Source organism: Nannospalax galili, unplaced genomic scaffold, assembly GCF_000622305.1.
Source record: "Nannospalax galili isolate Female #2095 unplaced genomic scaffold, S.galili_v1.0 scaffold77, whole genome shotgun sequence".
Classification (NCBI taxonomy): domain Eukaryota; kingdom Metazoa; phylum Chordata; class Mammalia; order Rodentia; family Spalacidae; genus Nannospalax; species Nannospalax galili.
In genome coordinates, this window is record NW_008341457.1 from 250,058 (window position 1) to 274,474 (window position 24,417).

Consider the following 24,417-nt stretch of genomic DNA (forward strand, 5'->3'; position numbering starts at 1 on the left):
ACCCAATGAATGCTGAAAATAAATGATTAAAGGTTATTAAGCAACAAGTATACAAAGTAGACTCAGGAGCCTCCAGTAGTTCGTGGAGAAAGAGGAAGCACTAAAACTGTAATGTCTCTATCTGTAAAGTTCTAACAGGGTGGCTGTACCTCTACAAGGAAGAAAGAAAGAGGAAAGATGGCATGACCCAACCTAAAACACTGGGTTCTTCTCTACCTTAAACACGCCACACTCAAAACTAGTTAAAACAAGCAACAGCTCCACTATCAATTTTACACCCTTGAAAACAAAGTTAGCTTTGCTTTAGCATGTGAAACATTACTTAAAAATAAAATCTGAGCATAAACAGATGAAAGAGCAAGTCATTCATGGGCCAGGCTGAGGGCTCAGCTGGTAAAACTCCTGTTTGCAGCATGAAGACCCACATTTAATCCTGACAACAACCGTAAGTAAAAGCCAGGTGCAGTGGTTTGCACTTGTCACCCCGACACTGGGGAGGTAGAGAGAGGGGACCTCTGAGGCTTCCCAATCAACCAATCAGGCTCAGGCTGAATCAGATCGTTCCAGGTTCAGTGACAGACCATGTCTCAAAGGTAATGTGGCAAAGTGGTAGTGGAGGATACCTGATGCCAAAGTCTAGCCTCCACATACACATGTATCTCCCACGTCCACACACGCATGTGTGTGCACGCTCACCATCTCCCGTGTCCAAACACACATGTATATATACACACTCACCAACCCCTGTGTCCACACACACGTAGGTACATGCTCACCATCCCCCGTGTCTACACATCCACACAAATACATCCAAAAATATTTTTAAATAAACAGAATGTTTTAAAAAGAAAGAGCATATAAATGTGATCAGTGATAAATATTTCAGTATACTCAGTAATAAAACCGTGGAAATCTTCAAATTAGGCCAAAACAATTTTAATTAAAAGGGAAGGAAACACTGTGTTCCTGCATAGCTGATGGAACAGGAGAGACACTTTCTCATTAGCTTTGGGGCTTTGTTAGTTTCTTTTCTGTTGCTGTGATAAAATACAACACAAAAAGCAACTTAGGGGAGAAAAGTGTATTTTGGCTTCTAGAGCCATAGAGTCTGTCATGGCAGGAAGATAGTAACTGGAGGGCAGGCACAGAATGGGAGGAGGCTGGGGGCCACATAAGCTCCTAGGCCATGGAGGGAACATAATACTGTTACTCTGCCAAACAGACTTAGTACTAAAGCGACTCATAATGACTTGTTATACCCATAGATAAATGCATCTCTGAGCTCTCAGCAGAGAAGCTCCCTTACACAGCAGATGGCGATTAACACAGAAACCCAGAACTGGCCAATATGCAGAGAACAAGAGGCTGCAGAGTGCCCATCCCTGAACAGGACACCTGTGTCAGACTTCTGCCTCCCAACATCAGGGATCCTTGTGGAAAGGGGGCAGAAAGATTGTAAGAGCCTGAGGAGGTGGATGACCACAAGGAAACAGAGCTTTCCAGACAGTTGGGCAGTTACTCATGAACTCACAGCAATGGTGACAGCATGCGTAAGTCCCATGTAAACTCAAGCCAGACAATCCCAGCAAAGATGTGGGGAAATGGAGACAAAACTTCAACCCAGCCTGAGGAACTATTGGCAACCGATTGGCTTCTGGGAGGGGAAGAGTCAGTCTCGTTTAAGGGTGAGACTCATGGCAGGTTGACCAGGCTCCAGTGGATGGACCCACACTGAAGGGCATTTGGGGACACAAGTTTGACTCTATAGGTGTATATGTAACATGAAATTGGGGGCAGTGGGGGGACACAGATGAGGGAAGGGCTCTAAATGAGATCAAAATATATTGTATGAAATTCACAAAAATTCAATAAAAAAAGAAAAAAGAAAAGGTTTCACACAGGAATCCCAGAAAGAGCCCTTAGCAGCAGGAAGAGATCTGATTTCCACACTCCCCACCCCTGCCCCCACACGTGTGCAGACAGCACAGGGGCTGGTCAGGTGTCTGACGAGGGAGAAGGCAATCACTGCTGCGAGTGGCACCTGCCTTTCTGCTTTGAGCCTTCTCAAATTCTCTGCATTTGGCCTCACTCATGTTTTGCCCAAGCTTCTACTATAGACATGACACTGATCAGACCCCAAAGTAAGGATGCCCTGGGTGCAGGTCCACCTGAAAAAACTGCAAAGCTTGCAGGTCTCATGCCTGACTGTTTTCTTAGTTCCCAGGCTGGCTTCCAGCACCAGGAAGCACTGAACAGCCCAGGCACATAAAATAATGACCTACTGAGTGTCTGAGTATCTACAGTAAGCAATCTATGCAAACATGTGGGACACAAAGAGAAGGGAAGTAGACGTCAATGGAAAAGTGCTGGGGCCCCTGAGTTTCTGTAAGGAATGCTTTGCTGCAGACTCTTTGTGCTGAACATATGTCACTGTCTTGGGTAGTGTTTCTGAGTGACCTCGCACAGCCAGCTGCATGTCAGGAGGAACAGAGGTGACGAAACACGGTGAGGATGCCATGGCTACTCAAAGGATGAAGCTGGAGTACTCTTCTGCCATATTGAAAGGGGAGAAATACTGATGAGGAAATGAACTGTGGGTTCAGCCTGGGTAGTGGGATGACAACAAATAGGATGAAAGGCAGAGTTTACTAGTCCATCCATCCACGGGTGTCCTATTCATTATTCATCATGATACACAAATGAAGACGGTACTTGCCACCAAGATATAAGTGTGTTGTCAGGCCCTAAAGTGTGTGGTGATCTTTGATATTTGTACACAGGTAAGAATACACTGATCATCAAATCTCCATTCTGGTAGACAGTGTATGTTCTCTTCAAAATGCATCTGGAATCAACCAAATTGCATGAAATTATGCCAAGGGTCAGGATCAAAAAGGCATCATTCGAAGTGAGCATCTTAAATGGGTCTGCAAAATGCTGAGCCTGAACGGAAATGGAAACACAGCCAGGTGCACATCTACCCCAGTTGGGTGTGTACATGTGTGCGTTTATTAGTGCCACAGGCTGAGGAGGACACTCGACCCCTCTTCGTTTCAGCCCAGCTTGCTCCACTCCCCAGGAGAAGTCTTCACCACTTTCTGCCCTCGGGCCTTGCATCTGAGCTTCCCTGTCCAGGTGACAAACACAAGTTGGAATCATATGCTTTAGGATGATCGCCACCAGTCCCAGGTACCATGATGTCATCCAGCTCCAAGAAGAGCAAAGCCATGGAGACCAACTCAACTCAGAAAGACTTGTGTCCATTAACTATTGGCACAAACACCATCTGACGTGATGTAATTGGATGGCAGCTGAGGACTCAAAGTTAAAATGTGAGGTGTGAAGGTCAGAAGGACCCATGTCAACCAAGGATCCTCCAGACATGCAGGGCATCATGTCCCTCAATGCCCAAGACAGGAAATAACTGCCTCACATACCTGGGGTCCAGTGAAGCAACAGGGACATAACTCACGAATGCAAACTCTCCTGCAAGTGCATGTGTTCACCCATTGCCTGGAGAACCAATAAAATCCTCAGTCCAAAAATTCCAAGTCAGTCTGTCAATACAAATGCAGAAAAGAAGCTGCATTTTTGAATTTCAGAATATGGCCTGGCTTCCATGTTCCTCAGTGTCTGTAAATCAATGTCTTGTGATGTTCTGTTTCTCCGTCTATACCATGGGACGCGCATCAGGCATTCAAAGACTAACTGGAAATGAGTCCTGTGTTTCATATATGAACTCTGCTTGAGCCATCTCACAAAGGTCGAGTGTCTCTTTACTGGGTTCTAGAATGTACACGCTTCTGGGAGAGTGCGCACACGCATGTGAAATGTGCGGTCTCTTTATATTCATCTGGGAGTGTGGAGAAAGCTGTGCAAATACAGAAAAACACATTTGATCTGAAGTGAAAGGCTGTGGTGGTTGGTTCTAATGTCAACTTGCCATGTTAGAATCACCTCAGCAGGAGCCTCTGCTGAGGAATTGTCTTGCTTGCCAGACTTGATGTGGGACTGTCCCCCAAATGTGAGCAGCACCTTCTGGAAACAGCCTGGATAAAAAGAGCCATGGAAGAAGGGAGATTAGTGACCTTCACTGCCTTGACCTTCCCTCTTGCCACTGAGTTCATTTATCGCATTGGTGCTGCTGAGTTCTCCACTGATACTAGAATTGGTGTTTCCAGGATTCCACTATTGACTAGGGACCTCTCTCTGGGAACCGTTAGGTTTTCTGTACTAGATAGGGGCTGCTGAGGCACCCAGCTCTGTGGATTAAGAAACCGCCAGGTTCTCGGCCTCTCCAGTGTGAGACAGATGTTGGGCCTCAAGGACAGAGAAACTTCGTGATTCTCAGCTTCTCAGATGTGACTCAACTTCTCATGGTTGGCTTTGGTTGTTGACTTGACACATCAGGGAAGAGAGAACCTCAACTGGGGAATTTCCTCTATCAGATTCACCTGTGGCCATGTCTGTGCAGCATTTTCTTGAGTGTTGACAGATGTGGGAGGGCCCAGCCTCCTATGGGCAGCGACACCTCTGGGCAGGTGGTCCTGGATTATATAAGAAAGCAGACTGAGCCTAAGCCAAGGGGAAGAGCTGTAAACAGTGTTCCTCCATGGTCTCTGCTTCAGTTCCTGCCTCCAAGTTCCTGCCCTGAGCTCCTGCCTGACTTCCCTCAGTGATGGACTGTCACTTAGACGTGTCAGATGTGATGAAATTGTCCCGCTTCAAGGCGTCTTAGTCAGAGTGATCTACCAGCAACGGAAATGAAACAAGCATGCAGCTGCCGTTTTGGAATGATCTGATTTCATAAATTCTTTCCATCTACATTCCCCTCATCCTGGTTGCCATCTAAGAATCTTAGCTGGATTCATTTTCTCTTCTGCCAACTAAATGAATTAAATGGCAGGAAAAATCTCAGGTACAGCAGAAAGCAACAGGTTTCAAAGTTTATTGCAAGAAATACACACATTCACACAGAGAATTGGAGATAAGAGGATTCTGAAATTGAAAAACCCAAAGCTCCCAGGAGGGCTCGAGCCTTTTAAGTGTTTTTGATAGCGTCCCTCTCCTAATTTTGGATTGATGAATTTAAAGAAGTGGGTGCTGATAGACCATAACTCCAAGCTACGTGACTAAGGCCATCTCAGCAGCTCAGCTGAAGGGGCCCTGTAGGAGTTCAAATAAAACCTGCACTAATCACCATCAGCTGGCCAACATAATATAATATATGCAATAGGACACATGAAACTGAGCGGGACCTAGTAAGGGCCTGGTGCAGATAGGGGAGGGGATCTAAGCAGGTTCAAACTATACTGTATGAGATTTGCAAAGTTCAATTTAAAAGGGGAAAGAAAAGAAAAATTTAAAATTAGGGTTTTTTCCTTCAAGGTATTTTTATTGAATTTTTGTACATTTCATATAAAACATCTTAATCATGTTTATACCCCCTCCCCCCCACGCCCTCCCATAGCGCCACCCCCCCCTTTGGATTTCATGCACTCTGTCATTTATGTTAAGGCCCATTGAGTAAAGTTAGCGTACGCAGACATCCCTCAGTACAAGTTCACCCCCTGGGGTCTAGTCAGCCTATCCAGAGTCACACCCTTAAAGAAAATCAGCTCTGCCTCACCCAGCAGTAATCAGCTGCCAATGGTTCTTCAGCTAAGATTGGGGCTGCTGCCCATTTCCACAGTTCTAAACAGGGTTTTTGTCTGCTTGAGTTTGCATGGGGCTTGTTCATGCTGATGCCATTGCTTCATTGGATAATATGAACAGGGTCCCAGGAACCTGTAGGACTCTATTTCCGTATGGTCCTGCACCTCCTCCCCTGGCTCTTACAATCTTTCTGCCCTGTCTTCTGCAATGGTCCCTGAGCCCTGGGTGGGTGGAGTTTAATATACGAGTCCTGTCCAAGGACCCACACTCTGCAGACTCTTATTCTCTGCATTTGGGCCATTTGTGGTCTTTTGTGCTCATTGCCCTCTGCTACATGAGGAGCTTCATTGATACCAGTTGAGAGACACATAGTATTCTCTCTATTGTTCCACTATGTTCTGCGAGCCGTAGGTATAGAGGTTCTATTGTGAAAGTAAAGCCTGGCAATGTCCTGTCCCTCATCACCCCTTACTCTTCCTGTTACGGTTTTATCTGCCTCCTCTTCTAGTCTCTCAGTCTGGCATCAAATTGCCAAAAGCCTCCACATGGTGCTGCTTCTGGTGTCCACATTCAAGTTTAGTAGGTAGACTTGACAGCACCCACAGAAATGAGGACACCTCTTTTTCTATGTTTCTTTGCTTGCTTGATTTTTTAATATATATTTAAATTAACATTTTCTTCTCATTCTTACTATTTGAAGGTCACTAGTGCCAACTTTGTGGGTGCAGAATCCTGACCAACCCATGAGGAAGTTTATGGTAACAGTGAAGTTGCTTGTTGTTAGCCATGGTCTCCCCATTTTGTAAAGTTCCTCCTCCATGTTGTTTGAAAAATGTGGATTCCCCTTGGGCTGGAGAGATGGCTCAGCAGTTAGGAGCACTGACTGCTCATGCAGAGGACCTGGGTTCGATCCCCAGCACCCACATGGCGGCTACAAACTGTCCTTAACTCCAGTTCCAGGGGAATCCGAAGCCGTCTTCTGACCTCCGTGGCACTGCACAACACGGGTGCACTCACATACATGCAGACAATACACTCATGCACATAAAATAAAAATAACAAATAAAATTTAAAAAGAAGAAAGAAAAATGTAGATTCCCCAAACTAAAGTAATTTGGTTCCCAGAACTAAAGAAAAATGCTTTTCTAGATTCGTGCCCTACTCACCCTCATAGACCATTCACAGGTGGCCTGACTGTGAGCAGTTATGGGCTACTCATCAAACACATGGCATCAGATCTCCTCCTTCCTCTGAACCCTGTAAGGGACCCCTAACTCCGCCCAGAGCCCCCACAACCCTGCAGTCTATATAGCTATGAGGAATAGCTCCTCTAATAGATGCCCTTTTTCAAGAATTTTTTTCAATTTTTATTGGATTTTTGCACATTGCACACAATGTCTGGATCGTATTTCATCCCCTCCACTTTCTGCTCTATTTTATTTATATTTTATATGTGTGTCTATATAAAGTCCTCCACTTTCTGCTCTATTTTATTTATATTTTATATGTGTGTCTATATAAAGTCCTATAGAGTCAGATTTGTGTCCCTAAATGGCCCTGGTGTTGGTTCATCCACTGGAGCCTGGCTAACCTGGTCAATGTGCTGAGAATATGTGACCATTGAGTGCTCACTGTGGAGTGCTCACCCCTAAATGAGGCACTGCTACAAACTCTCCAAGGCTCAGGGATTATGGCAGAAGAGGAGGTGGACAGAATGTGAGAGTAGAGGATGGGGAGGAGAGCTGTGAAATGCTGACTTCTGGACGCTTTGCAGCCGTTGCACTCATGAACTCACTGTAGCTATGGTTACCCGCACAATGTCAAGCCAAGAAGATCAGTTAATATGCTACTTCAACTCCCTGAGCTATGAGAGAGAGACAGAGAGAAAGACAGAGAGAGACAGAAAATGTGAAGGTGGGAGGGGAACATGTTGGCGTTGTTCAGGGGGAGAGGGGGAAGTTGGGGAGGATATGATCAGTGTATACGTGTATGAAATTAAATAAATGATTAAAAGAAACATGAAGAGTTTTTCTCTTAGGGTAAATCACTCAGACAGACAACAAATCTTTTATTAAAAGCTACTCTGTGTCCAGTACCCAATTGGTGATAGAGGGTGTGCTTGGAGCCATGCGCCGTGACCGCAGGAGAAAACACAGTGACGCACTCCCAGGCTCGCCGTTGTTACCTGCCAATCTTCTGGAGATTCACAGTTGCAGGCTACGGAAGATAACACTAATCTGGAGTAGCAAATTTTTCTCATCAGCGCATGAAACTCTGGGAGTTTGACTCCGCCATGCATATTTGAATTAACAAGGACATTTCTAAGCCTAAACCAGGGAAACCCTGAATTTCCATAATAAGCCACAAAGAGATTTCAAAGTGGACTCCTGCAGGCGCTTGAAATCCTCACATTCTATTTCACATCATGTTTGAAAGTAAAAAAGGATGTTAACCCTAGGAGAGAAAAAGGAGAATTTCCTTAGAGATTAAAGCAGAATTAATACAAGCATGATTGCAAAGGTCGTCTCTACAGAGGCACCAGTCTGAGATAAATATACACTGAGATAAATACAGAAACAGACTAGAAGCCTATGCATTGAAAGGTTTAACATGATTGTCCTGTTTTTTTGACCCACTGGGGTTCACTGGAGGTGTTTACATGAGCATCATTGGGCATTATTTACAAGAGCATGGGCAATTTGTCAGGGCCACAGCTCTGAGGAATATGACACCCTTGATGCTTAATTTTAACTGTCAACGTGTCACAATCTAGACTCACCTGGGAGGAGAACATCAATAAAGGATTGCCTGGATCAGGTAGGCCTGTGGTCATGCCTGTGAGAGTTTTCTTACTTGTGTTCATTGTAGTAAGAAGACCTGCCCATTGTGGCCAGCATCATTCCCTGGGTTTGGGTCCTGGGCTGGCTGTATTAAAGAGAAAGCAAGCCAAGCAGTAGGCGTGCTTTTGTTCATTTTTCTTTGCTCTTGACTAGATATGATGTGACTGCCTGCTTCGAGCCCCCGCCACTGTGACTTCCCCACAATGAGAGATTAAAGCCTAGAATTGTGAGCCCCTGGGTTTAGTCCTTCACATCAAGAAACTCCAACCCCACCTGAGGAGCTATTAGCAACCAATGGCTGCTGGGAGGGGGAGAGTTTGTCACAGTTAAGAGACTCTTGATAGGTTGACCAGGCTCCAGTGGATGGACTTACTCCAGTACTCCAGAGGGCATTTGGGGACACAGGTTGGCATATATATATATAACACACACACACGTAAGAAAATATATGAAATTAGGGGAAGAGCTGAGAAGTAGCAGGAGGGGAGGGGATCTAAATTCAATCAAAATATATTACATGAAATTAGCAAACTTAAAATTTTGGAAGAGTAAATTTTATAGAGTCGAAATATAGGCATATTTACATTTACTTCTTGTGTATGTAAATATATCATACACATACATATAAACGAAATTTCCCTATATTTACATATAGATGCAAAGATGTTTGTGTATACATATTGGACAGAATTTTGCTCATAGAGTAAAAATACTCCTGTGATCGTTGGTTTTAATTGTCAACTTGACACAATCTCGAACCACTTGGGATGACAGTCTCAGTGAAGGACTGTCAAGATCAGGGTGGCCTGCAAACATGTCTGTGAGAGGCTGTCTTGATTACATTAACTGATGTAGGAGAACCCACCCACTGTGGGTGGCTCTGGTAATTCTAAACTATTCAGAACCAGAGAAACAGCTGAACACGTGCATGCCTGCATCAGCTCTTGACTGTGGGTGTGATGTGACCAGCTCTCTCCAGCACCTGTTCCTGTGACTTTCCTGTCATGAAGGACTGTCACCCGGAATTCTGAGCCAAATAAACCCTGTCTCCCTTAAGTGCTCTTGTCAGGGCATTTTATTACAGCAGCAGAATGAAACTAATACAGACCCACATATCCAAAGTCTTGGTATGCATTAAATGAATAGTGAGGTCATAGTATGGAATTCTACTAAGGTAAAACTTGAGGCAAAGCCCATTGATATGGTAAATAACATGCCTTTGCTTTTTCTTTACTAGTGTATGTCCGTTGTATAAATGACAGGGTTTTCTGTAGCATTTCCATGTATGTACATCATGTACTTTGATCAAAAGCACCCTACTACTTACCCTCTTTTCTCTCTCCCTACCCCCACTAGTTCTTTCTCTTCCCAAATGACTGCCCTTCTACTTGTATGCCTTTTATAACCTAGATTCCACATACGAGAGAAAATGTGTGTGTGATATTTCTATTTCTGTGTCTGGATTATTTCTCTTAACACAATGATCTCCAGTTCCAACCACGTTCCTGAAAAGGACTTTTTTTTTCTTTATGATAAATGAAACTCTGCTGTGTGATGGTCATACCAATTATCAACTTGACAGGATCTAGAATCATCTAGGAGACAACCTTGTTGGCGTGTCTGTGGGGGATGCTCTAGACCAGGTGGGAGGGCTGCTGTGACTGTGGGCAGCACCATCCCCGGACTGAGGTCTCGGACTGCACAGTAAGGAGGAAGTGAGCTGAGCAGTGGCACTCATCTCGCTGCTTCCTGACTGTGGGTGCCATGTGACCAGCTGCCTCACCTCCTGCTACCGTGTCTTCTCCACCAGGATGGACTGTGCCCTTAACCATGAGCCAAGATACACCCTTTCTTCCTGAAGATGTTTTTGTCAGATATTTTGTCCCAGCAATAACAGCTGATACACCATCTTTCTTTCAATACATTCATCTGTTAATGGGCAACTCAACTGAAGTCATGTCAAATTTCATTTTCTTTTGAACCGGTAATGACATCTAGTTGATAGCCCTTGAGCAAGATAAAACCCTCAACGTACATCTCTAGAAGTCTTCCCCTTTATGGCACACTTAATAAGGGGGAACACTGGCAGATAAGCCCACACATCCTGGCTCCCAACATCCCCTGCCTTATGCCCTACAACTCAATAAGCCAACTGAAATGAGTGCACTTAGCACCCAGTCAGTAACTGGTACACAGCAGCTTTTGGCGCTGCTGAGCACCCTGTGTTCTTTCTAAAGAGCACCTGTGGGAAGTGCACAGTCTCTCACCGTCTTGGAAGTAGAAGGCATGGATGACAGTAAGATTCCTGAAGTCTGTGAATGGGAGCTGGGCTCAGTCTTCCTGATGATGAATTTCCTGTATTCTTCTCGTACCTGGAGACAGATGCATCAGAGGAAGATAAACTGGGTTGGAGAAATGGTTTGGTCAGTAAGGTGCTTGCTGAGGGCCATCGGCACCTAAGCCCAGATTCCCATCACCCACATAAAAAGCCCAGCAAAGTGCTCAGCCCTAAACAAGACACCTATAGACACACACTCACCCCCCAACCAAGGCTCAGAAAACAAGAGGAGGAGAGAATGTAAAAGCCAGAGAATGGGGAAGGGCACTGTGAGCTGCTGTCTTCTGCACATGACAGGAGCATTGACTCATGAGCTCACGGCAACTGTGGTCACCTGCACAAGATCCAGCCAGTCAGAATTCCAGCATGGGTGGAGTTAGGCAGTCTCCACCCCTTGCTGAGGATCTATTGGCATTGACAGTTTCTTGAGGAGATAGAATCATTCTTTTTTGAGGATGTTGCTACTGATAGGATTTCCATGTTCCAGAGCACGGTTCCACACCCATGCACATATGGGCAGGACTAACTGGACTTAGTGAGTTATTTATTTTTAAAAAGACATGGCTGGGAACGGTGGCACTTGCCTTTTATCCCAGCACTTGGGAGGCAAAGGCAGGCAGATCTCTGTGAGATCAAGACCAGCCTGGTCTACATAGCCAGTTCCAGGCCACCTGTTTTTTGAGACAGGGTCTCCTTATAGCTATAGTTGGCCTGGAACTCACTATGTAGACCAGGCTGGCCTGGATCTCACAGAGATCTACCTGCCTCTGCCTCCTGAGTGCTGAGATTAAAGGCGTGTGCCACCACACCTGGCAAATATATTAAAGTCATGAAGTTGATAAGAGGATGTGTGGGGTGTAACAAGAGCTGAAGAGGGCAATGGGGAGACAGGACCGTATTTCATTGTACACATGTATGAGATTCTCAGGAATAAAGAAAAAAGTTAATGCCCAGCATGGTGGCATGGGTCTGTAACCCAGTGCTGGGAAAGTGGAGGCATTAGGATCCCTGGGACTTGCTGGCCAGACAGCCTAGCTAAACTGATGCTCCAGTTGCAGTGAGAGACCTTGTCTCAAAAACTAAGTGGTGGAGGGGCTGGAGAGATGGTGTCACAATTAAGGGCATGTGGTGCTCTTCTAGAGGACCCAGGTGCTGTTCCCAGCACCCATATAATGGTGCTGGGAACCAAACCCCATCCTCTGCAAAAGCAGCTGTGACTTAACTGCTGAGCATCTCTCCAGCCCCTAAAATCTTTTTAATAAGGTGGAAGGTGAAGCATGACTCCACCTCTAGCCTCCACAGGGAGAGCATGCATGCACATGAACACACACACACACACACACACACACACACACACACCCTCCTGGGTGCAGAGGAATGGATCTGGTACAGGCATGTCCAGAGAATATGGACAGAGGAAGGTGGGAAGCTGCAGCCACATACCTGGCGGTTGAGCAGACAGTGAATGAGGAAAATGAACGCCCCCTGCAGGCTGTTGATTATAGTGAACAGGTATGCCATGATGCTCGCCAGGGGGCCAATCTGGAAAATGCCCAGCACCCAGGAGCAACCCAACACGAAGATCTGGGCTATGGCCTTGAAGGTCAGCAACCTGCAGGAGAATGTTTACAAAATGAAATGTAGTAAGACTTGGAGTTGTCTCCATGGGACGCATCCCATGGGAACTGTCTGAAGGTGACATCGGGTGACTCACCACCTGGCTGGGGATAAAGGTAAAATGAAGCTCCCTATCTCAAGCATAACAAAGTTGCATCCTACAGGCAATTAAAATGCAGCTGGACTACAGTACAGGTGGGTTCAAAGATATTTGGATGTGGGTGTGGAATGGATTTGGTGTTCCACAATGAAGAGCTGGAAGGAGCCAATGCCCAGAAATGTGGGGCTCATTAAGGGAACGGTGGGGGCATAGCATGGAATACTGGAGAGCCTTCATTGTATCGAGGTAAGAGCCACCATTTTAACTATGAAAAATGTGCAATAAAGCATCTTTGAGTACATTCACATATGTGCAATTGTCACCAATTAATAGTTCCAAGTCTTTTTTTTTTCTTTTGTTTTTTTGGTTTTGGTTTTGGTTTGTGGAGACAGGGTCTCTTTGTAGCCCAGGTTGGCCTCAGGCTCAGGGATCCTACTGCCTCTGCCTCCCAATGAAAGAGAGTGCCCCTCAGGCCCCTCCACCTAACTCTGGAAATCCCCTTCATTGTTCGAACCCTTTCCTGGTATCTGCTTATGATTTCTATGGAAATGGTCTGGGGCAGAAGAGATAGAACGTTCTGCCCCAGGTGGGCTAGCCAATGACAGTATACTTGATCCATCTGTGTATGGTCTCTATGGGAATAATCTGGGGCAGAAGAAAAAGAACGTTCTGCCCCAGGTAAGACAGCCAATGGCTGTATAGGTAAAGTCTCTGGAAATCAGCCCTAGGTTGTTCCAATCCTTCCTTGGTTATTCTGTGTATAGTTTCTATGGACATCCTGTCTTGTGGTTTTTGTGGCTTTTCTTCTTAAAAGCCCTGCGTTCTTACTGTTCAGGGTCGCAGCACAGCTCCCAAGATTGTCTGTGTCCCCAACCTGTTGGTTCCAATAAAGCTCTCCTTTTTACTAAGACTCGGTGTCCGAGTGGTCACTTTAGGGAATTTTATGGACCCTTAACACCAAGTGCTGGAATTAAAGGCATGCATCACCATACTCAGCTTTTTTTATTATTTTTTAAAATGAAACCCTATGCATATTAAGGAATCACTCTCTTTCCCCCACTTCTCCCTCAGGTGGGAAATAACCAAATCTTCATCAACATATAAATGAATAGAATAAATATAGTATAGATAGGCCATGTCATGTCCACTAATGGATGTGCCCATAGGATAAATAAAGATAAATATAGGTTAAATAGAATGTGGACTGTCCAATCAATTGAATACTAAAGAAGGAGGCAGTGATGCCTGATGCAACGTGACTAGATCCTATAAACTTCGGAATAAATAAAAGAATCCAGACAAAGGCCACATGTTGAATGGTTTCATTTGCTTAAATATCAAGGATAGCCAATTGGAGATGGAAAGCTGACTCCACAGTTAAGAGCACTAGCTGCTCTTGCGGAGAACCTGGGTTCAGTTCTCAGCCCCCACACTGGCAGCTGACAACTGTTCTAACTCCAGTTCCTGGGGATCCAATGCCCCCTTCTGGATTCCATGAGCACTGCATGACATGGTGCACTTACATACATGCAGCCAAAATACTCATACACTCAAAACACACAAAAAAAAATTTTAATTTAAAACAGACTCAGGAACTTGAGGCTGCCCATGCTACAAAGTGACAGCCTGTCTCAAAATAGCCAAAACATCTCAAAGAATTGAAATGATGCTTTCTCGTGTGTGTGTGTGTGTGTGTGTGTGTGTGTGTGTGTGTTCACACAGGATAAATTAATAGTTGCAATCTATGAAACTCTCAAAACTCCCATTAACCGTGATAAATACCTTATTAGCCACATAAGGCAAACGTCATTAATAACCCCACACTGCATGGGAGGAAACAGAGCTCTGTAGAAGTCGTGTAAGTAACGTGATGCCACACAGGTCACAGAAAGCATTGGTAGTGTCAGAGGTCACATATCTGGACCCAGCTGTTCTACTCCAGCCTCATGGCTCCTCTCTCATGAGCATCTGAAGGGTGATCAGAAGCTAGAGACAGCTCGGTGGGTAAGTGCTTGGTGTACAAATGTGAGGACCTGGGTTCAAATCTTGAGAGCTCACAGAAAGCTGGGTGCATGGCATGAGCATCTGCACCCCCCATGCTCCTGTGAGGTGGAAGGAGACAGGAGAAACTGCGGAAGCTCAAAGGCAGCAACCTGGTGTACACAGGGGTGGAGGGAGGGTATCAAAGAGATCCTACTTCAAATGAGGTGGACAGCAAGGACAGACACCCAAGGATGTCATCTGACATCCACACACAGCTGCACACACACATACCTGCACAGCCACTTGCACATACACAAAGAGACATTTGCACACACATACCTACACATACATCCTGCACATACACACCTGCACACAGACATCTACACACACATTTACGCACACACACTTGCATACACACCTGCACAAACACCTAAGCATACACACACACTTGCACACACAGACCTACACACACATACCCACATACACCTGCATATGCATACCTGAACACACACACACACAAACATACACACACACACACACACACACACACACACACAAACACATACACATACCTGCAAACCAGGCACAAAAGATTTACCAGAAAATGTGATCAGTAAGCTTTCATCAAAAGAAGGCAGAGATAAGTAGCCAAGGACAGGAAAGGAAGCTGCACCTGGTGTCTTTGAGTTTGGAGACTTCTGAATTGACACTGCAGAGCTTCTGCCTCAGGATCCACAGGGTCCAGGTTAGGAGCACAAAGTTGATCTGCAACATTGAGCAAATGGATGGACAGGCTAGATGTGCAAACAGACCATGGCCAGTCCATCTACAAAGACTACTCTGACCTCTAGTAACAAATCCTGGAAGCCAGACAGTGACCCAGTATTCATCTGCCCAAAATAACCAGGACTTGACTCTTCGCTGACAACTTATCTAATTGATGCCCCAACTTCCGATTAGAATGACCAGCAGAAGGCTAGCATTCACCCCTGATGAATCACGTAGTATATCCCCCTTCTGGTGGGAACCTGCAGATGTTCAATGCCAGCATCATCCACTGGTGCTAACCCAGAGCCTGCCCTTTCATTTGTAATAAAACTGGCCCACTCCTCTGCCTGCCGAGTCTATGCCAAATGCAAAAGAGCTGAACACCCTTGTGACTTCAGACACCATGAGACAAACTGCTCTTCGTTATCTGCACATGAACTTCTTTATTTCCCCCAGATGTGTCCCATTAGCATCAAAATTAAGGTTTAGATCATAGGCTTTCACATGGAGCAGATGGTTTATTCTCTTGAAAGACTCCCTCAACATCTCAAGGTGGGTGTGTGAAGGGAATCAGGGCCATGAGGGATTTGTGTTTAGACAGCATGGTGCTGATATGGATTTCCAGTGTGAGCCAAGATGGCTAACACTAGACGTGCAGAGGGCTGTGAGACACCGGATGTCCAGGGACCCTCCAAAGGAAACAGTGACATAAACTAATATATAACCAGTTTGGGCAAGAAGCCACCTTCATGTAACTTCCTACAAAATATCCCTGGGATCAAGGGGGAGTTGTCCCCTCCCAGTGGCCACCTGCCCAGCAGTTTGTGTCCTTGTCCAGAAAAAATAAGACAGGTCTCATTTGCCAGCGGCTCTGTGGATCTTCTTTAATTCCCAGCTTCTCAAGATCCTCCATCCCTGGCCCCCAAACTCAGCCTCCACCATGTGATGGTTAGTATTAATTACCAGCTTGACACCTCACAGGCTAAACCCGTGAGGGATTATCTAGAGCAAGGCTGGCCTCTGAGCACACCCATGGGAGATTTTCTTAACAGGAAGATCAACCCACTGTGGGTGGCACTGTACCCTAGGCAGGGTATCCTAAATGGCATAAGTAGATGTGTGTATGCATGTTTGCATGTGTGTGGACATGTGTGAAGGAGGTTCATATGCACATGGGTGTTATACCTCAGCGTGAGTGAGAAGTGGCAAAGAAGTTCCAACCACCTTGGAAATTTCAAAAACCAGGCTCACAACAAGGAGTTTTAAGAAGCAAGGAACCAGATGTCCGTTTTGCTACATGGTAACACTTCCTAATCTTGAGTCTCCTTGATCCTCTGCTAAATCATCAGTTCATAAAATGGCTTCCTTACCACAATGATGGTGCAGACTGGTCCCAGGAAACTCCAGATGAACCCAGTCTCTGTATTTAGCCAGCAGCTGTGGAGGAGAGCAGGAGATGTGAGCATTTGTCTCGGTCTTTGCAAAGTTCACTGATGGAGAACACTGGGAAGGGGTTCATAGACGATTCTCATAATGAATGTCCTAGTAAGCTTTATCAACCTGACACAGCTGAGAGTCATCTGAGAAAAGAGCTTCAACTGACGAATTTTCAAGGACCAATTGGCCAGCGGGCATGTCTGTGGGGGTTGTCTCGATTATTAACTGATGCAGGAGGCCTCAGCCCACTGTGGGCAGCCCCACTCCCTAGGCCTCAGCCTAGGTAGCATTCCCCCATGGCTTCTCCTTCAGTTCCTGCTTGAGTTCCTACCCTGACTTCCCTCAGTGATGGACTGTGACCTGGAAGTGTAAGCCAGATGAACCCTTTCCTCCCCCAAGCTGTGTCTGGTTTATCACAGCAACAGAATGAAACTAGAACAATGAGGTGGGTCATGTCAGAGACATTTGGACCAAGGTGCATCCTTGCTCAGACTTCCTACTGGGCAAATGTTCCTGAGACATTGACCTAGAATTGGAGTTAGAGGTAATGATCAGTTCATGACCTTTGTAAGACCTTTTAATCCACAGAACTCTCCACTAGTTATTCAAATGTCATTGGATGACACTGTGTCATGCAAATCTTAGCTCTAATGCTCCTTCTGGTGAAAATTCCTTCCTGATCCTCCTTAGCTAAGACACGGATCCCAACACCTAGGCCCTCTCTAGCAGAGCACTCTGCATTTTTTAAAGAATAGTACCTCTTCTTTTCTTAAGCATATCTTCTTTGGTTTCTTGTGTACTTGCAATTTTTCTGCTCCTACTAGACTGTGAGGTGAATGAAAATTTAGATCTTGAATGTTTTATTCAATAATAAAATACCACTCAGTGCAAAGCTTTGCATGGACCGAGCATTCTGCAATTGCTTGTTAGGAAGACAGGAAAAGAGGGAGGAAGGAGATTGGCTCTTCCTATCATGTTTCTAATATGTATGTTCTGGCTTTCCTATATAGCAATCATGCCTCCACTTTTATTTTTAATATTTTACTTATTATTTTTATTTTATACGTATGAGTGTATTGTCTGAATGTGTGTAAGTGCACCCATATCATGCATTGGATTTCCCTGGAACTGGAGTTACACACGGTTGTTAGCCACAGCCGCCATGTGGGTGTTGGGAATCGAATCCAGTTCCTCTGCGAAAGCAGCCCATGCTCTTAACCACTGAGCCATCTCTCTAGCCCGCCTCCACTTTTAATAACTGTACTCTGATATTCTCTATCAGAATAATAGTCAAATTAGTCCAAGCTAATGTTCTCTGTGCACAGAGTAAGTCTAAATGATAGGTGTTCTTACACTTATGCTGTGCACAATGTGAGCCACTGGGAAGCCAACATGACTGAACTGGACTAGAGGGATCCACCTCTCCCTGGGGCTCTAGGGCAGGAGTTAATCATTGTTAGAGCACTGTAAAGTACTGCCCAATCAATGCTCAGTGTTAATAAGTGTAGGTCCCCTTTTTTTCTTTAAATAAGCTACAGTGCTGTGGGCCAGGGTGAGATGACTCCCTGATTGACAGCTGTTAGACCCTCCCTAGTGCCACGTTGCCTTGAGTGAAGGACTTCCAGTCAAGCATCTAGACCCCTGCCCTCACCACAACCCAGCTGCCTTGAACACCCCACAAAGCTTGAAGGAGCTACACAGTAAACACAGCTGCTTGCTGTCAGAGCACAACTCAGACTCCAGAAGGCACTGTGTACCATGACTGTTTCAAACAGCTTGTGGCAGATTTCTTACCAACATAAGTCACTGTGCATTCTAAATAACGTCTATGTCATTTTCTAAGTCATTTTTATCCAGACCAGATAGACAGCATTTCTCCTGGTGGCCCAATGGGTCCGTGACTGGCAGAGTCCTTCTTTTGAAGAGGTGACTGTGCAGGATTAGTAGAAATATAACCTGTCCTTGCATGGAGGCCTGGGGTGACTGGTACAAGTGCAGCCCTTCACTTGCCTGCAATAGTCATTTGCCTGGAGGCCTGCCGTGGTTGGTACTAACAGCACTACCACGCTCCCTTTCCACAAGAAGCAGATTGCACAGCTCACTCTAAGCCAGCTAGAAGAAACCTCCTTTAGGAACACTAGGCCTGATCAATGGCCTCTAGCACAAGGGCTTTGCTGCCTACTTACGATCATCATCCTTGCCTAACCACATCATCTATCAGGGTGGAGCAGAAAGCCTCCAGCCGGTTGCCTGACCAAGGTGCCACTGCAAGAGCTGCTGCTCTACCCATGTGGTCACCGCAGCTGGAATGTGGAATGCCCCACGGGGTCACGTGTTTGAACACTTGGTGTCGGGCTCCATGGATCCTCACTGGAGCAAGTGGGCCACCAGGGCCAAGCCTTGAGGGTTTTTTTTAAATTTTGTGTGTATGAGTGTATTGCCTGCATGGATGTAAGTGCATCCATGTGTACAATACCCATGGAGGCCAGAAGAGGACGTTGGATCTCCTGGAACTGGAGTTACAGACGACTGTTACCACTGTGTGGGCACTGGGAACAGAACCCTGGTCCTCTGCAGAAGAAGCTGGGGCTCTTAATGGCTGAGCCATCTCTCCAGCCCCAAGCCTTAAGGTTTTCTAAAGCCCAGCCCACTTCCTGCCCACACTCACTTCCTGACTGTGGATTCGATGTGACCAGCTTCCTCCTGCTCCAGCCGCTGTGCCTTCCCCGTCACGACTGTATTTCAAAATAAACCCTTGCTCCCTTAAGTTGTTTCTTGTTATTCTTGTTGCCGCAATGATAAAAGTGCATAATTGTCATGAACCCTGGCGTCAAGGACTTTAGAAAGAGAAGAAAGTGCCACTCACCGATTATGCATCCCATAGCTATGAGGCTGTGAGCTGGTGGAGATGATAACCACCAGTCCCGGTAGCCCGTAGCCAAAGGCACAGAGGTGCACCATCTTGACTCTGCGAGAACTGAAATAATTCACCACCTTCAGGTTCCTCACCATCAGGAACAGCATCACCGCCTCCACCAGCATCCAGAAAAAGCAAGCAAGGAAAAGGTAGTGCAAAAATCCAGCGATGATGGCACAGGCTGTCTGCAGAGAAGAAAGCGGGATGTGAGGGTCCCCAGTGTGGACAAGGTTGAGGGTATAATGATCCTGTGGGCATAACGGTCATCCCATCACCATCCATGATCGGGTGGGACTTTGCAGTGGCAGCTTCCCATGATAGGGTGAGACTGCAGTGATGCAGATGTTTTGGGGGCTGTCCATCTTCCTGTAACGAATCCCTCACCCATGCTCTGTAGACAAATCCAGTTAAACTCATCTGGTTCACTAACTAGGACTTCGGTGGAACTGATTCTCTGGTGTGTTGCTGGTGCCCTACTTGGTGTGGTTAGACATTTGTTCCTATCTCTCTAAGAAAAGTTAGCACATGACCCATTCATTCATGCCTCAAATATTTCTTTGTTTAAAAAAGATCTATTTGGGGCCAAGAGAGATGGCTCAGCTGTTAAGAGCACTGACTGTTCTTGCCGAAGTCCTGGGTTCGAATGCCAGCAACCACTGGTGACTAACAACTGCCAGTAATTCCTGTCCCAGGAGATCCTATGCCCTCTTCTGTGGGCATTACACAACATGGGTGCACTTGCATACATGCACGCAATGTACACATACACATAAAACTTTTTAAAAGCAAAAAATTTTTAATATCTATTTTATTTTTTAATTATGTATATGTGTGAGTCTATGTATGGGTTTGGGCGTGTCAGTGCAGATGCCCACAGAAGTCAGAAAAGGCCATTGGATCCCCCCTGGAGCTGGGGTTACAGACCATTCTCAGTCTCCATGTGGGTGCACAGAACTGAACTCAGGTCCTCTGCAAGAGTAGCCAGTACTGTTAAACGCTGACCCATCTCTCCAGCCCCCTTTTTCCTTTTTAAATAAGCTGTCTCTATTTCCATTTCTTAACAGGTATCCCTGGTCCAGTTCTTTGCCCTGAGAGACAAGAGCCTGGAATTCAGTGCCCTCTAAACTCAGATCTGTGGCTCGGCACTCCTAAGCAAGCCTTCCCAGACACCCTAGGCATCCTCACGATTTCTCTGACCTCCATGCCTAACTGAAAGGGCATGGCTTTTTCTGCATCTCCCTTCCTGGCAGCTTCTGGGATTTTCAGCTTGCCTGTCCTGTTGCTTTTCTTCTCACACGCATGCAAACTTTCATGCACACCACATGTACGCTCATGTACATGCAAACATGCATATACATACACACACAACACACACACACACAAATGCATAAGGAAAAAAATGTAAGGTAGATGAATCCTAAGGAAAGACCTAGGATGACTTCACAAGGTTGGCTTCTAGCCTCCACACGCATGTGCACACACATGTACCTGCACCTGCACACGTGTACACAGACACACAGAGAGAGAGAGAGAGAGAGAGAGAGAGAGAGAGAGAGAGGAGAGAGAGAGAGAGAGGAGAGAGAGAGAGCATGTGTGTGTGTAACTGAAGGAATCAGAACAATTCATAACAAGGTAAGTGTTTTGATTTTAAACGACACCTGTCACAAGAAGTCAAATGGAAACTGACTGGATTCACTGCCCCCTCCCTCCTCCAGCTTATAGAAGCTCTAAGGACTGCTGGGAGCTGCTCCCCAACCTTCAGAGCACCTAGAAGGCTTTCAGACAAGCTGAACTGCCTGGAAAAGGCTCAGACCAACCAAACTGCCTGGAAAGGACACTGCAACCTGTCAAGCTGCCTACAGCTGTGCAGTGCACTCCAAGTTTCCAGCTCTCATGAGCTGTCACCCATGCTGGGATGGACTATGATGGTGCGCTGTCTCTGAGTCATTTCTGCATCTGTAACCCCTCACCTATACTCCTGTAAGGAACCCCAATAAAACTCATTGGTTCACAAGGTTGGATTTCCTTGCTTTGGTCTGTCTTTGGTTCCATATCTGCAGTAGACATTTATTCACATCTCCCCAGGAACAGAGTTATACAACAGAGGCTGGTGGTTATTATTACTAGCAGAGGACACAGCATGTGCAAAGACCCCAAGGGAGGGAACTGAATGGTGATGAGCAGAGGCCTATGGGCAAGTGATGGGGTTGGATAGGGCCACAGCCCAAGGTATACTGACCTGGTTGTCAGTTTTATCTATACCAGTGAGGAAGAGAATCTTGGCCAAGAAGAGACACACACAGAGGTGCAGGTGCAGGTATGTGTTGTGGTTCTGAATGGCACGACACAGCAGGAAGGTGGCAATGGCCAAGGCAAGGCACACCAGGGAGATGATGATACCCACATGGCTGATGGCGTACAAGGAGAACTCCATCTGTCAAGAAGGACATCCATTGTTAGCCTCAGAAGAGAACTGAAATCACCCTCAACCTCAGGAAAGATAAAAACAACTTTCCCAAACCTCCCTGGTTGGTAAAAAGGTCTAGGGCTTCTGTCCCCTTGACGCTCAGAATGAACTGGGTATTTCTCATGTTGCTCCTTGGCAATCCACTGGCATCCCTGAGCGCTCATTCCTACCCACACATCTACTGTGTCTTCCATGTTACTAGAGGGGCCATCTACAAACAACAGTTCCCAAAATCCCTTGCCATGGAGATCCTGGCTGGCATGTAGATTCTCATTGAGAATACCCATGAAAGTTTGGAAAGGCAGAAAAAAGGAAACTACCAGCCTTGTGCAGACAGGAGTGAGCTGGTGCTACATCTACATTCCAGCTCTTCAGTCCCCAGTTGCATAGGGACGGGAGCGCATGGCCTCAGCAATTTCTGAGCCTTTTGGATCGAGCGGAAAGATTTAGAAGCTAAAACCCAAGTGTCAGCCTGGAAATTTCAACTCCCCATCTCCTTTCAGTGTGTACACAGTGGACTTTATTAAATCCCTCACTACTTGAAATACCTGAGGTGGTATTCAGGATTCTCAAACCGAATCCTGCTCACTGTGATTCTGAAGATGCTCCAACATCAGGGAACCGAACATGACAAAAATCCTTTTCCTGTGCTGTTTATTCAAGGGGAGTTTTAAACTTCATGACATTTATTTGAGTACCTTCTCTGTGTTAAGGATAATGCCAGGCACTATATCATGGGGTCCTCTGTACAATGTTGTCACAAAATTGTTAAGAAAACTGCCCATAATTTTGCCAGTTCCCAGATGTAAGAGTTTGAACGAGACTCTTATGTGCTTTGTGCCTTGGTTTACTAATCTGTAAAAATATAAGATGGTGTGATGGTACATGCCTTTAATCCCAGTATTCCAGAGACAGAGACAAGTGGATCTCTGGGAGATTGAGGCCAGCTTGGTCTACATAGTGAGTTCCAGCTCCAGATCAGCTTGAGCTACAGAGAGACCCTGTATCAAAAAAATATTATTAATAATAATATAGAATTTTACTAATAGCTGCTTTATTTCATATATATTTTATATGTGTGTGCACATGTACATGTCCAGGTGCATGTGTTCAGGTGCATTTGCACACATGTGCATGTGCACATATATGCATGTACATGTGGAGGCTGGAGGACATCCTCAAGCACCATCCTCAAGAACACTATCCAGAGATCCAGAGGGTGATTATAGCCCCAGCTGGCCTGGAATTCACTATGTAGATCAGGCTGGCCTGGAACTCACAGAGATCCTCCTGCCTCTGCCTCCCGAGTGCTGGGATTAAAGGCATGCACCACCACGCCCGGCTACTACCCAGAGTTTTGAGACAGGGATTCTCACTGGCCCCAGGATCCACCTGTCTCTGCAATTGTGAGCTGCCTGATGTGGACACCAGGAACTGAATTCTGGGGCAGCAGCACATGCTCTTAACCACTGAGTCATTTCTCCAGCCCCTCTGGTTCTGTTTGGACATGAGAGAGCTTAGGTGTTATCCAAGAGAGCACAGCTGTGACGTGACCGAGACGACATCAAAGGGAACCGCTCTTGCTCTGTACCCAGCTCCTTCAAGCCCTAAGTCACGCAGTCCTCTATGGCACTCTGCACCTCTGGAGCTAAGACTTTCACCTCATTTTTAAAAAACATTTTGTCATTTTTATTTATTTTATGTGTATGAGCATATTGCCTGCATCTGTGTAAGTGCACCCGTGTTGTGCAATGCCCTCAGAGGTCAAAAGAGGGCCTCAGATCCTGCTCTTTCCTGATCCTTTGCATCCAAACCAACCCAGTGCCTCAGTGCAATCCCCAGGAGCCCTAAGGGCCTCTTCCCACCCTCATCTGCCTTTGCATCTCTGGGTAGCACCAGCTGCCTGAGACCAGCATCTTTCCTGGGCCCTGCTCCCAGGCCAGTCCAACTCCCAAACTCCTGAGGCCAAAATCTTTCCTGGAGGGATCCAGACCTCCTGAGAGCATCTGATCCTCATCTGACTTGGGCTGCTGTGGGAACTCCTGAAGACAAAAGCAATCTGGCCACTCCAATATAAAATCAAAAGAGAGAACTGGAAGCTTAGAGGAACCAGCTTTTCACAACCAAAATGTAAACCACAAAGGGACATAAAGTTCACAAAAAGAAGCAGACCTAAACTTGAAGGTTTGAGTCTCACACAAGAATCAGAAACTATGAAAGAAATTCACATGTCAAAATCACGGATAAAAAATAATAACATGAAAAACCAAAATAACATATCCTCACCAAATACCA

The 24,417-nt window shown here is 45.8% G+C and overlaps 1 protein-coding gene across 1 annotated transcript in view; it reads right to left on the minus strand.

The window, feature by feature from the left end:
* Positions 1–7,390: 7,390 nt before the first annotated feature.
* Adgre1 (adhesion G protein-coupled receptor E1) overlaps positions 7,391–24,417 on the minus strand; it is an 81,947-nt gene continuing 64,920 nt past the window's right edge. The window contains exons 16-22 of the mRNA XM_017799094.2: positions 21,895–22,089; positions 19,605–19,840; positions 16,672–16,738; positions 15,207–15,298; positions 12,277–12,445; positions 10,763–10,867; positions 7,391–8,109 (exon numbers count right to left, since the gene is read on the minus strand). Of these exons, the coding sequence (XP_017654583.2) occupies positions 8,104–8,109; positions 10,763–10,867; positions 12,277–12,445; positions 15,207–15,298; positions 16,672–16,738; positions 19,605–19,840; positions 21,895–22,089 (870 nt within the window). The 3' untranslated portion in view covers positions 7,391–8,103. The remainder of the gene's footprint in view (positions 8,110–10,762; positions 10,868–12,276; positions 12,446–15,206; positions 15,299–16,671; positions 16,739–19,604; positions 19,841–21,894; positions 22,090–24,417) is intronic.